The sequence below is a fragment of the Parasteatoda tepidariorum genome, chromosome 11 (assembly GCF_982258835.1).
Source record: "Parasteatoda tepidariorum strain Cologne lab strain chromosome 11, Ptep-v5.0, whole genome shotgun sequence".
Taxonomy (NCBI): domain Eukaryota; kingdom Metazoa; phylum Arthropoda; class Arachnida; order Araneae; family Theridiidae; genus Parasteatoda; species Parasteatoda tepidariorum.
In genome coordinates, this window is record NC_141765.1 from 53,692,321 (window position 1) to 53,707,182 (window position 14,862).

The following is a 14,862-nucleotide window of genomic DNA, read 5'->3' on the forward strand; positions in this document are numbered from 1 at the left end:
AATATTCTTATCCCCCCCCCCCAAAAAAAGAAATAAGTTAAAAAAATTAAAAATTAAATAAAAACTAGATTTTAAAAAAAATTATTAGTGTATTTTAAAAATAAAGAATAAATATTATTCTGTATTCAAAACCGTTTTTTTTTTAATTAAAAATCATATATACATAAAAAAATATTATAGCATTAAATCAAAAATTTTCAGTGGCTCTTTAAAAGCGGGAGATTTTGTAAAATTGTAACTTTTGGCTCTTTCATTTCAAAAGGTTGCCGACCCCTGAGCTAGGAGGTTGATAGAGGTTAAAGCTTTACAATTAGATTAGATTTACAATTAGACTATGTGCATGGGCTCAGTCACTGTGCTTTCATAGCTCATTTCAATTGTTTATTGTAAGATTTTAAGTCTTATTTGTTTAATCTTATCCATGTAATAAAGAATGATGATTTTTGCAGGAGGAGGGGAGCGGGCAATATTTCAAGATAAATATAGAAGAGAAATTGCAGTTTATTGTTTTGTTTAACTCATGACAGTCTATAAAAATCAAATAAAGAATAAGATTTTTTTCAAAATAAAAATTTCTTAACTGGAAGAAAATTGCAAATCCTGCAAGACTGATTAAAGGCTTGATAAAACAGATTTGTATTTCATTTGTAGTCAATGTAAATTTATTTAGTTCTGTGAAAGAATCTTGAAATGCTTAAAAAGTTCCATTTGCCATATATATATATATTTTTTTTTTTGCTATGCATTTGTTGTCTTCTACTAATTGTTATTTTTTCCTTTGTCTTTGTAGGATAAGAAAGGTGCTTCTACTAAACAATTGCAAAATGGCACTGAAACAAAAAACTTGAGAAAGACTCGATCAAAAACAGTAATAAAGCTTTTAATTCTGAATTATATATATCATTGATTTGTTTTTTTTTTAACATATATTAGCAAAATTAATATCTCAGGCTTACAGATTCTGTGTTTTTGTTGTTGTTTTTTAAAGCCTGTGCAATTGTATTAAGTTCATACTTAGTTTTCATATTTGTATTATTATCATTTTTCTTTTTGACAAACAAAATAATGTAGAAAAAAGTAATTTTTTTTTAGAAGGAAAAACGTAATTGTCCTTTAATATAATTTGCAAAATATTATTAGGTAATAAGGTTCTGAGACCTCTTTGATTTTTGAAACTTCATTATAAATAGTGTTTTAATTGAAATTAAAGCAAAAACATATTTATTATACTTATGTTTAATAATTTCTAAATTGTAAATGCTGGTTAAAGGAACAAAAATTTTAGAACTAAATAGAAAATGTATTGTTAATGAATCTTAAGACCACTTGTCTAAAAGCAATGAAAATATAAAAAATTAATGTGATATTGACCACACAAATTTTTTTATTATTACTTCAAACAAAGTGTTTTTCAGCAAAAGGAATCACAGTGTTTATTAGACACAATAAAATAAAAATACAGTAGGTTTTTATTTATTTTCTTACTTAATGGATCAATGGAGGGAAACTTACTTATAAAGCTTTTTGAATGAAATCGTAAATTGTGTTTTCATTAAAGAACTATGTGTATCAGAGGGTGCAAAGAATTTTTTAGTTATTTCTTTGTAGCATACATTTTGAAATTGCTACTAAAGAAAGAAGCATGAAATCAAAAAAATTTTTTTTTATTGGTATAAGCAATTTAAAGTCAAAAACGAAAAGCAGTTTCTATCCACCTGTCTTGGAAGTAGGAAGAAACAATTGAGCGCAAAATAAGTTTATTTTTGTTAGAAATAAAATATAAATAAATTCTCCTGTATGTATTAAAATACTTTAATTTTGTATCCTAGCTGCTAATTATTGAAACCTCAATAGGTTGCATACTGGAAAATTGTCTCCATGCACAGGGTGTCCAGCGATAGGGAGAACCGGGAATTATCAGGGAATTTTTTAATTATGGAAATATCAGGGATATATCAGGGAATTTTTCTGAAATCTTTGTAAATCAGGGAAAAGTATTCAAATAGCCAGCAATCGCCGAATGCTTCAAACCGCGGCGCTATGCTTCGTAATGGATGACGTCACAAACAAGTTTTCTTTCCCGTGCGGTAAGTAGCTGTGGCCTAGAAGTTGCTGACGTCATTTCCTCTCCGATATTGTCACGTGGAACTTCTACATGCAGCTTTGCATCTGAGTCAAAAGGATCGTGCATGTGTTCGCCTTTGTTTCTAAGGAGTTTTGGTAAGTTCTTTATCTTATTTTTTTTTTAATTATAACTATTAAGCATTTATTTAAAATTATCTTAAAATATTTGCTTAATTTCATTTTTAAGGTCTTATATACGTAACGTCATTAAGAAATAAGTTCTAAAAAATTTATAACAGAAAAGCTATTTTTTGTCCTTCCGATTGCGCAATATTGACTCCGCATGGAAGATTTTTGTTCTTGCCCCCTAATAACTTATTTTATTTTCAATTTAATGAACTTTATTTTATTTTTATTCCTATAAATTTGTGTTTTTTAACTTATTTTCGTTTACGGCAGGTTGATTTTTCGATAAACTGAATTTATAATTTTCGCGTGATGGCATAATTCTTTATTTAATTAATATTCTTTCTGAATTTCTTTCAGCAAATTTTAATTTTTTTTTTTTTTTTTTTTTTTGATATTTTAACTATAAAAAAAAAGTAAGAATCTTGAGGAGTATAAAATGTAACTCACGGCTTTCCATCTTCGTTGTCAGGAAACTGACCAGTTCTTAAAAATTAATTCCTACAGCCGTTAATTTTATTATCTCTAATATTTAAATATTCATTAATTTAATGAAAGGGGGATTAATGTTTTTTTTATTTTTATAATTTTCAAGGACTAATTTGACGATTCGCATGCATGACGATTCGATAAGCATGACGATTCGCTTTCCTGCAAAACTTAAATCATTAGTCAAGATTATTTTTTTGCAATTTTTAAAACTTAAACTTTTCACAATTCGTGCTCACGTAGTTTTAAAATCCAGCTTAGTGATACGTATTTACAGAATTTTAATAAATAACACTCTGAATGAGCAAAGAAAAAAAAATTTTTTTTTTATGTATTGAAGACAAGGAAAAATTTAATAAATTCTTACATGAAACCATCAATATTTTATTTACTTTTAAAATTGTAAATATGCGTTTAATAATTTATTGTTGGGTTGACTGGTTTAAACCATTACTCAAACCACTGTTTAAAACTTAATGTTTTTTTTTTTTTTTTTAAATCCAAGCTTTGTTTTTTTTTAACATACTTTTTGTAAAAAATTAATATTTATGATAAGATATAAATAGTTTTAGTTTCAATAGAATGAAATGAAGTTTTATTAATAAATACAAACAATAATAATTAAATGATTTCAATGGTAATGATGGTATTTTACTAATGCATATAAGAAATGCAGTATGCCTGTAAATGTATTCAATAGCATATTTCTTTCATTATTTTATTAGAAAAAGACTATTGATTCAAATCAATCATCATTTTTTTTTCTAAAAAAATTATTTTAATAGATTTTTTTCTAAATATAATTTAAAAAATATATCAATGATAATGATGCTTTCTCCAGAGAAATATAAAGAATATACATGCAAATTAATATTCGCATGAATGTTGCTTTCATTATATCATTAAAAAAACATTGATTTAAATCAATAATAATTTAAGAATATTAGAGTGGTATTAAACAAGGGATATACAAATATCATTTTATCCATTTTATAGTAAGCAGCGTAGAAAAAATAAATGATTCTCCAAACTACAGATTAATTTTTTTTTAAATTCTTGCTATTTATTTAAAATTATACAATACACACAATATATGAGCATTATATTGAATATTTATTCTATTTGCAGATAAAACAATTGTATGGCTGCTCGGTTCCAAGTGGATTGGCTTCATAATCCAGAATTCAAAGACTGGGTTAAGGAGGTTGAATCAGACATCCATAGAGCAAAATGTGTTGTTTGCCATTTAACATTTTCACTAAGTAATATGGGCCGTCGGGCTCTTAGAAGCCATGCCAAAAGCGCACAGCATGTAAAAAGAATGAAAGCAATGCAAGGGACATTACCATTAACATTTTTCACTTCTGACAATGGGAAAGCACCAAGCATAGAGTCTTCTAATAAAACTATTGGAAGTGGCAGCAGCTCTGTCGAATCCCTAAATGATCCAGTATTGTCTACCCCTTCTACAAGACAAGGTCTTGAATCATTCCTTTTAAGAGATGATGTTACGAAAGCAGAAATTTTATGGTGTCTTCACACTGTTGTTACTCATAAATCTGTTAGGATGTCCGAGAAGGATGTAGAATTATTTCAGCTTTTATTTCCAGATGGCGAGATTGCCAAAAGCATTAAACTAAAAAAAAGTAAAATAGCATATTCTATTTTATATGGTATTGCTCCATATTTCAAAACAGAACTAATAACAAATATTTCGAAAAGCGAGTTTTTCACTGTTGGATTCGACGAATTTCTAAATAAGGTTTCCCAAAAGACTCAGATGGACATAAATGTAAGATTCTGGTGTAATGAGCAAGAACTTGTTTGCACCAGATATTTAACTTCCGCATTTTTAAGTCGCACCACAGCAGACGAAATTAGGCGCAATTTTAAAGAGGCTTTGTCGATTTTGAATATATCAAAAATGGTTCAAATTTCTATGGATGGCCCAAACGTCAATCATAAATTTTTTAAGGATTTAAAAGCCGAGATAAGAGATGAAAGCCAGGAGGGCCATCCAATCATTCTTAATATAAGCAGCTGTGGATTGCATGTTTTACATGGAGCTTTCAAAACAGGAATCAGGATGACAAATTGGTCATTGATTCAGTTTTTGCCGTCACTGTACAACCTATTTAAAGATGTTCCGGCACGTCGTGCCTTGTTTGTACAATATACGAGCTCGAATGTATTTCCAATTAAATTTTGTCCTGTACGATGGCTCCAGAATGGAGATGTTGCACAACGTGCCATAGATATGATTCCCCACCTGAAGAAATTTATATCTGGAGTGAAGCTGAATAAAGATAATTTACGGACTGAATCGTTTATCAATGTTTGTGCAATTATTGAAGATCCACTTTTAGAGGCAATACTACAATTTTTCTAGTCCCTTATTGCTGAAGTAGAGCCGTTTTCAGAGGAATTCCAAAAAGACGCCCCACTTGTTCCATTTCTCTATAGTTCTTTGCATTCTATTTGCCTAAATATTATTAGTAAATTTGTTAAAGATAATATCATAAAAGAAAATTCCTTACATAAAATAGATTTTAGCAAGAAAGATAACTTTTTACCTGCAGATAAAATTGATTTAGGCTATGCTGCACGTAATGCTTTAAAAAAGAGGAACAAAGAAAAGAAAATTGCAGATAATGAAGTGTCACAATTTAGAAACGATTGTCTTTCAAAATTATTTGAGAAATCACCATTGCTTTATCCACTGACTAAGGCAGTGACATGCTTCGATCCAGATGTGGCAATTGTTGTCGATTTGGCTTCGTTAAGGATTAAGAATTTACTTACAATTCTCATGGAAAATGCTTGGATCGATGGGCCAACAGCTGATAAAGCTGAGCGCCAATATAAAAGTGCATTGAAACAAAATCTTGTTATAGAGCTACTTAAAAATTTTAATAGGACTGACAGTCGTGTCGATGTGTTGTGGAGAGATGTGTTTAAACTCCTCAAAGATCACCATGAAATCACCAAAGTCATGAAACTCACCATGAGTTTATATAACGGTAATGCAAACGTTGAGAGAGGTTTCTCTGTAAACTCTCAATGTTTGATAGAAAATTTAAAAGAAGAGACTTTGATATCACAAAGAATGGTATACGATACTATTATTTCCACGGTAAAAAATGTAAATTCGTATAAAATTTCGAAACCCCTTGTGCACTCCTTCTGAAATGCTCATTCATTGATGAAGGAAGTTATAAAAAAACGTAAACTTGCAGATGAGGAAAATTTGGCTATTGAAGCCAAAAAGAAAAAAACAGCAGTGATTCAGAAAGAATTGGAAAAAAAAATTGCTAAAATCAAAGAAGATGCTACTAAGGAAATTAGTAATGTAATAGAGCAGATTCATTCTTTGTGAAATAATGTGAGAATAAATGTTTTCGTGATACAGTGATTTCTTGTATTTGTTTATTCAGTGTTGAAGTTATGTAACATTTTATGTACTAGGAGAAATATAAGTTTGCAGTACTACGTATAATATCTACTTTATTTCCAAATGCATAATGTTAATATGGTTATATTATATTTTAGGTTATATTATAATTATAGGTTGTACAGTACAGAACCCGTTATCCGGAAATCAGAAAACCAAAAAACCGGAACGAAATTCGATAAATCTTTCCACCATTTTTAAAAAAAAAAAATTTTTTTTCCTCATAAGATTTTAGGATTTTTATTTTTTTTTTGAAAGATGTTTACCATACCATCATTTTAGAAATAATCATTACTGTATTACTTCATCGTTTTTTCTTTTTAAGATTATTTCCTAATTTTTTTTTTTTAAATTGGGTTTAACAATAAAAAAAACGGCTTTTTGTAGCGATTCAGAAAACCGGAAAAATCAGTTATCCGGAATAGCGATGGTCCCGATCGTTCCGGATTATCGGTTCCCTACTGTATTATATTTTAGATTATAAAATTTCTTATTAATAAAATTGAAAATTAAACATCTGCCCGATACAGGGAAATTCTGGGACTTACAGGGAATTTGATAATGTCTTCTCTCTGGACACCCTGATGCAACAGTGGAATGTATATATTATTTTTTTGATATTTTTTAAGGGTGATTGCACGATATTCATGATCTTAATGCTTGAATACACCATCTTGGAAGAACACTTATTCCACTTCTCAAAATTCTCCCTCCCCTATCTGCCTGTACTCAGTGAATGTATTACAATGTTTCCACTATCCACAATACTTTTCTCTTGTCTAAAATATATTTTAAATTTTCATAGCGCTCACTTTAAGCATTATAATGTGGGCATAAAGAAACAAAGTCATAAAAAACATTCCATTACAGGAAACTACTTGTCAAAACAGTAAAGCTTCCACCTCTGGTCAAAGCTGCAAGGCTTCGACTTCTAAGCAGAACTGTATGGCTTCAACTTCTGGTCAGAACAGTAAAACTGTGACTTCCTGTGAGAGTAGTAAGGCTTCTTGTCAAAGTAAAGGCAAATCTTCATCCTCCAAAACTGCCCGTTCAAGTGTTCCATTTCCTCTGACTAAAAGGCAACAGTCACTCCAGCTTTTATATGCATCTACACAGGTTTAAAAATTTTTATTGCTCATCTTATTTATACAGGGTGCGTAGCGTTTGTAAAAAGTACTTAAAGGTGCTTTTTGGGAGATTTTGTTTTTAAAAGCTTTTATGGTGCTTTTTTCAGCTGGCGTTTTTAAAAAGTGCTTTTTTTCACGAATAATTTTTTTCTTCCTTCGGTGATATCTGGCGGATCCCCTGCATTTCGCGAAAAATAGCATGTTTGCTACGTGATCATTCACACGAACTTCATGTCGTACCCACGTTATGACTTGCGCATGCGCGCACACTCGAAAGTGAAACCCGAGTGCTCCAATTTGGATAGAGTCAGATCCTTATTAAATGTTTTTCTTTTTAATGTATAATTTTATTCTTGTTTATTTCATTTTACTTCTTACACTTTTTTGATGTAGGGGGTAAGAGTGCTTTTGTTCTGAGTTCAGAGTCAAGTTGAATTCACTCGGTGATGTGGGAAAGTACTGATTGTTACGATTTACGTCCATTTCTTTTTGAGTTTTTTTTTTAATGCTAAAACTGTTCATGAAAAGTTATTGTTTTTCAATAATATCATTGATTCAATATGAATTTTTTGAGTGCTTGAAAATTTTTGTAAAGTGCTTGAAAAGTTTTTAAAAAGTGCTTATTTTTGATTCAAAGATTTGGCTACGCACCCTGTTATATATATATATATATATATATTTATATTTTATAAGTAAGTTAATCGAAGTGTGCTACTAAACAAGGTTGTTAATTGTTTCAAAATTTTGAATTCTTTAAAAAATTTGTTACTACCCTATAATACCCTAGATTTCTTATGATTTTCTTAGAATTCTCATTAGTTAACTGGTTTTATTTGTAAGGAGTCACTTTTAAAGCAAAAATGAAAAAAAAAATATATATTAGGGAATGTAATTAATTTATTACTAGGTGTGTGTATATATATATATGTATATTCGGGTGGCCCTCAACTACATGCTATTTTCGAAAGGTTAAAATTTCGCTTCTCCCTCCCTCCTATTCAATGAACAAGAAAAACTGAGTGCAAAATTTTATTTGAATCAAACAATTACAAAGTAACCCTAGATTGCCCAAAAGTTGGAACATTATTTTTTCCTAAAAGTGGAATTAGTTGTGATTGAGTATCTTTGTTATCATAAATGATTTGTTAAATATATTTCGTATTTTCATATTTTAAGAGAGTATATTACATTACTTTTTTCCAGCATCATTCACAGCATTTGCTTTTTTTTTTTTTTCCATTTCACTTTTGCAGTCAAGATTATTTTCCAATATTGTCAAGGAAATTCTTACTGATAGAAAATCTGAAAAGTTTTTGCAGCAAGGTGTAAAAAAAAGACCAAAACTTATGGTTTGTAAAGAAAGAAAAATCAAGGCAAAATGTATCTCTTATAATGATTTAGTTCTTATTCATCCTTGTTGGCTGCCAATATATCTTTTGCCATATTTGTCTTAACCGAAATTGAATCTCTACCATTAGATGGGGCTAAAATTACGATTAACTAAGCCAAATGTGAGAGATGTTTTAAATTTTTTTTTAATTTTACAGTATCTCTATTGATTTTTGGATCGCTCAATAATCTATATGTTGAAATATAAGTAGAAAATCTTGCTAAGGTGCCTTTGTTGATGGGTACCAGGCTCATTTACACACTCCAATAAGAAAAGTATACTATACTTTTTAAAGACTTTCGATTAGATAATTGAAAAGTTTCTTAAAATATGTTATTTTGAGCACATAAATTTCCTTTTCCATTCATCTAACCAAGACTTTGAACACCTGTTATAGAAAATTATATTCCATTTTTATGTCTCCGAAAAAGATATTAAATCCTAACAATTCTTTGTAATCATCTTGCATAAAAGTGAGAAACTTACGAGAAGAGTGAGAGTTTTAGAAAATCAAGAATGGTAAAGCTAATATCTACATGTTCTTCTGTGCTACTATAGTTATGTAAAAAGTTTTAATATTTCTCTAAATATTATTAAGTTCCGTGTCACGACCATAAGTTGCACTGTTAGCCCATTAAAACTCATTTTAGAAATATGATGTCAGCAAGAATAGTTAAAACAAATAACGATTGAACAATATTTCTTAATTTATTTGACCTGTGATCCCAGTATCATCAGAAGATCCCTGTATCTTCAGACTCCCAGTATATTCAGAAGATACTGGGAGTTCAAGCATTCCCAACCATTGCTCTTTGCATTGTAATGTTTCGATAATTGCTACATAGCTGTTAACTCTACTGGATTTTCCAGTAGACTACTGGATTTTGGTAGTTTCTCCTGATCTACTGGTTTATTTAAAATTCTCCTGGTTTTTGTACATTTTAGAAAATTCCCTAAAATTGAATAAGCTTCCTAAAAAATCCCTATTTAAATAGAATTTTTGTATAGATTACTACTTGCTTGCTTGAATAATTAAATAAGTATTACTAATACTTAATTTAATGAACCTCATTTATAGAAATCAGTTCAAAACTTTTTTTGTTCTAAAATGTTCCGTTTGTTTTTATTCAGAGCTCTCTTAATAAATTATTTAAAAAAAATCTTTTAACTATGTTTGATGAATTAAATGCCTATTAATATTCGAAATTATTAGTAAACATAAAACATAATTTTTAAATGTTTACTGTCAATCATAACTGGAAAATATTGCAGTTTTTCTATTTTGATGACTATAAAAATCCCTTAAATTCCCTATGCGTAAAATATTTAGTACATTATTCAACAATTATCATGAAATTAATATTATTTTGTAAAATCTACTGGATTTTTTCCTATTCATGTTGGCAGCTATGTTGCTAGTTGGTCAATCCTTTCCATACTTTTAATTGCCGGAGAATGTTTTTGATTGTTTAATTTTATGAATTTTTTGTGTGTCTCTAAATTTTCTCAGTAACGATTCAATTTAATAATAGGTTTTCTGTATCATACCTAAAGGCTTTCTCCACAGCAATAATCTCATTTCTATCAATATTGTATCAATCAAAAACTTCCAAGAGACGAAGTAGAAAACTGTAATTTATTTCCAGTTTCTGGAACTTTTGTTTTTATTTGCTTATTGATAACGAAAAAAATTTCACGTATGTCACGTTAAAATCACTATTCAAGGATCCTGCTGTTAAATCACCAGTTTTTGAAAAGTGTTTTTTCAGCCAAAATATCATGTTCGAAGTGGTTGCCTCGCAGTAGTCTGATTGGCCTGAACTTTTACATTTTCACAAATCTTTTGTTAAATTATTATAAAAATAAGGTGGTTTTTCGATAAATAGAAATTACATGCATTTATTTAATTAAGAATAGTACCCCAATTTTTTGTTTTCTATAAAACTAGCATTAAAATACATGCAAAGCATGATAACGTATAATTGGGGTAATAAGAAAATATAAATATGTTTCTCAAAAATTGACACATATGCAATCCTTACATGTTTTTTAGATGCAATTTAAACAATATCCCTTTCAATACATACTATTGTTTGCATATTTGTTTTATGGCTTATATTCACAAATGTTTTTGAGGTTTTAAGCTTTCAAACTGTTGTTCAATTGTGGATATATTCTCCAATATTTTTTGCTTATCTTCATCATTTTCATCACTCTCATGATGAGCCGGCATTAAATCAGATATTGAAAAGTACTGGGTGTGTTTTACTATCGATGTACGTGTCATCAACTTCTAAAGACTTCCAAATAACTGATTTTCCTGTTGAGTAGCGAGAAACAATAAATCCGTAAAAGCTTTATTAAACCCATTTTCAATGCATTTTAAGGAACACTGTCTAACACTGTAGATATCAAATCTAGAGCTTCCGTAACAGTTATTTTTGTTTAAGACACATCTTGCTGGTCACTGGAATCAAGAAAAAGAAATTATTACCTAACCACTTGTTTAGTGTCATCTTCTTTAAATGATTGGATATTTCCGAAAATCAAAAGTTAAAGTTTGCAAGAAAAAATTCCACTTGTAAATTTTGCTACTTAAACTCCCATATTTCCTTTAACCACGTTCCCCCTGCTTTGCCCATCCCCCTACCCTTCTGATTTTGACTCACGGAGGAAATCCCCTCTCACCAACAGAAACACATACCCTCCAACTGCTACGGAATTTCCGTAGTTTCAGAAATCTTCTTTTCAGACGGTAGCAAAATTAATGTCTTAATATTTAAAAAAAATTAATTTTAGCGTAACTTGTCCACTATTACTTATAAAAGTGCAGGCCATATGGCTATATTTATTCTTAAGTTCTGATAAAAGTTTTATGAGAGATCCATTTGCTTTAAAAATTTCTACTTTGGTTCGCTACCACTAGAAAGAATTATTTTCAAAATCCTCATAAGTTGGAGGGTATGGAAACACAATAAGATAGAATAGAAAGAATGTCAGAAAAGCTTTAAACTGCTTATAAGCAAGTGTCATAAAAAATTTATTAGAAAAACATTCTAAGTGGAATTTTCTTAAAAAGGATAATATAAAATTCGGGGTAATTTAATATTATCGGGCATAGGCAATTTTAGGACATACGTGACTAGGTAAAACCTGGGTTCCATTGTATTTAAAATCTGTTTTTACAAACAAATTTCATGTAATTAGTTTATTTATATTAAACTTGAAATCATTCTTTTCATCGTATATGTCAATGCAGATATTTCCCTCTTTTTTAATAATTGATTTCAAAAAATTAATATTATTGTCATGATTATAAAGCAATATTGATTTCGTGGGGTAAATACACTAAAAACACATTAGGTATTCAGTGAATAATTTTTTTCTTAATAGTGTAAAAGTAAGTTAGCCAGAAGTGACATAAAATTAGATCCTTGTGGTATTCCATCAATTTGAATAAAAAATGTTTTCCATTATCAGAATAATTGAAAGTCACAGAATAATAAGAATTTCTCAGCTATCAAATTCGCAATTTAGGATATTTTTATAAACATAGTAATACCTAAAAATAAATTTTTTTTAGTTTAGAAAGTGGAATGTTATTTAAGAGATCTTGGAAATCAAAGGCCGCAATAGATTTAATTTTGTTGTGTCTCATAAAATCTAAAATTGTTGATTATTAGTTATAATGTATGAAAAACATTCCTTAATATTATTGTTAATAATTTTATTTAAGCAGTCAGAGAAAATAGTGATTAAGTTTAGCTAAGTAAGTATTAGACCCATAAGTGATAATTCTAAATAAACTAGGTATTTTATAAAATTTGGACTGATTATTAAGTATGGAAATCGTGCATTATTAATTTCTTTTTTAAAAGTTCAGCATAGATATTTTTTTTTTACAGAAGATAGAATAATTATTTTTAGCTTTGTCTATGGGAGTTACTTAAATCTTTTGAAGTTGCTTAATAGCACAACATACGAACATACACGATATACGAACGCAAAAGAAAGGTTAACACAAAGTGCATACAATCGATGCTGCTGAAAAAATACATTCAAGTTTGATTGGTTAATTAAAACAGTCAAAGTGACGAAAATTGTTAGTAACAATATCAGAAGATATTGAGGTGAAAGTAGGTGACTTAATTGAAAATGGTTGACTGGTAATTAATTTAAATTGATGATTAAGCTGTGACTTCTTATAATTGCTTGATTTTCTTTAATATAGTAGTGTTCAAAGGATTTTAAAATTATATTTAAGAAAATTTTAAATTTCACTGTCTAAATGCTTCTGTCGCTTTTGATATAAATTAAAAAAATCTCCCGACGGAGTTAAAAGTTGCCCTTTTGTAAATCTCATTGATATCACTGTATTATATCGAACACTACTCCTCCCAATAACTGCATTGTAAAAGTTCAGCTTTTTTTTATATTTTTGTCCACATTCATGGCTGCTACATGCACCGTAAAATTTTCTAAATGCTAACTGTATTTCTGTGTTTTTATATTTCTGATTACTGATAGCCTGTTTGGAAAGTTGGCACCTTTGAAATCTCCATCCTTATGACGTGCCCTATCTTCCCTTCAAAATTTTGCTCTCTTTCATGTATAATTATAATTCTATATGATTATCTGAATAGTAGACTTAGTAGCTAATGTTGGAGAACATGTTTTACGTTTTCCATCATGCCAATTACTCTAGTATGTTCAATGGGCTATTGTTACATGAAACTTTCCTTGGATTAAACTTATGTGATGCAGTTTTTTTTTTAATTTGATAAAACTTCCTAATGAAGTTTTGGTGCAGGAAACTACTGGCCAAAATATTGGAGCTTCTCCTTCGAAAGTGATAAATAGTAACACTTCTCAAGTAAATATAAGAAAGAGTAAATCAAGTGAAATTTTATGTCTATCTAAAGAGGTAAAATAAAATCATTAACACAATTGCATTATCACTATTCCTCTCTTCTTCAAATAAATATTCATAACTACTATACTCTGAGCAATCAATATATAATACTTACTTGAGATTAAACTTATGAAGTTATTTTTTAATGTATGAAAAAACTTTTTTTCATTTATTTTTCTTCTAGGAAACTACTGGCCAAAATATTGAAGCTTCCACCTCAAAAGTGATAAATAAAGAAACACCCCAAGTTAATAACAGAAAGCGTAAATCCAGTGGAACTTCATCTCTGTCTGAAGAGGTAGAATTATATTTCCTATCTTTCTCTTTTCGTCAAGCAAATATTAATCTCATAAAATTAAAGTTGTTTGCAATACATTTATAACTTGTGAAACAATTTAACTATAGGTGATAAGCACTAACTGCATCTAATACTCTGTAGGATTTACTATTATATTTTTTTTATATTCTGACAATTAAAAAGTTTTCACTGTGATCCAGAAAAAAAATTATGTTTCAACTATCACAGAATTATTTCATTTGGTACAAAATTTCCTATTTTAAATTATCTAAAAATAAATGTTAACTTTTCAATTAATTATTTAATGTGATTGGTTTAACAATTGTGATTTGAAAGAATTTTGTTGGGTCTAATTTTTATCATTTTACGCATATTCTTATGATCACATGATTTTTGTCATTCTGAATTTTATTTTCACTAAATTTAAAAGTATTAAACTTAATGTAAATGTTCATTCATTATTTAAAAAATTCATCGATTAGTCAATATTTCATTCAAATAATATTTGTAATTTTCTTGTAACTAACCCAAAACTTCGTTTTGAAGTATTTGTGCCTCTTCTCATTAGCTTAATTAAAATACATCTGAATTATCGATTTAGCAATCTTAGTTATTTAAACTATCTAATTAAGCCTGTTATTTTAGTGTTGTACCAATGTAAACAAAATATTATATTACTTGTTTGAAATTTTCAATTTGATCATAAACTATTTGTTAAAATGATTGCATTGAAAAAGATTGAACTTAATTTAAATTAAATTAGCCATTATGTAAGTTTCTTCATTAAATTGAAAAGAACTGAACTTAAAATCTTAGTCTATAAATGATTTAATAACTATAAGAGATCAATTAGTCTAAAATAAGTAATCTTAATTATTGATCTAAAATATTTCATTACATGAATGACTGCAATTTTTATGCAACCGACTTTGTTTTATAACAATT

General features: G+C 28.7%; 1 protein-coding gene across 5 annotated transcripts in view; it reads left to right on the plus strand.

Annotated features, from left to right (window-relative positions):
• LOC107448987 (uncharacterized) overlaps positions 1 to 14,862 on the plus strand; it is an 86,886-nt gene that overhangs the window by 34,617 nt on the left and 37,407 nt on the right. For all 5 annotated transcript variants that reach the window (XM_016064374.5, XM_016064376.5, XM_071187814.2 and 2 more), the window contains 3 exons: positions 791 to 868; positions 7,061 to 7,306; positions 13,804 to 13,917. In XM_016064374.5, the coding sequence (XP_015919860.1) occupies positions 791 to 868; positions 7,061 to 7,306; positions 13,804 to 13,917 (438 nt within the window). The remainder of the gene's footprint in view (positions 1 to 790; positions 869 to 7,060; positions 7,307 to 13,803; positions 13,918 to 14,862) is intronic.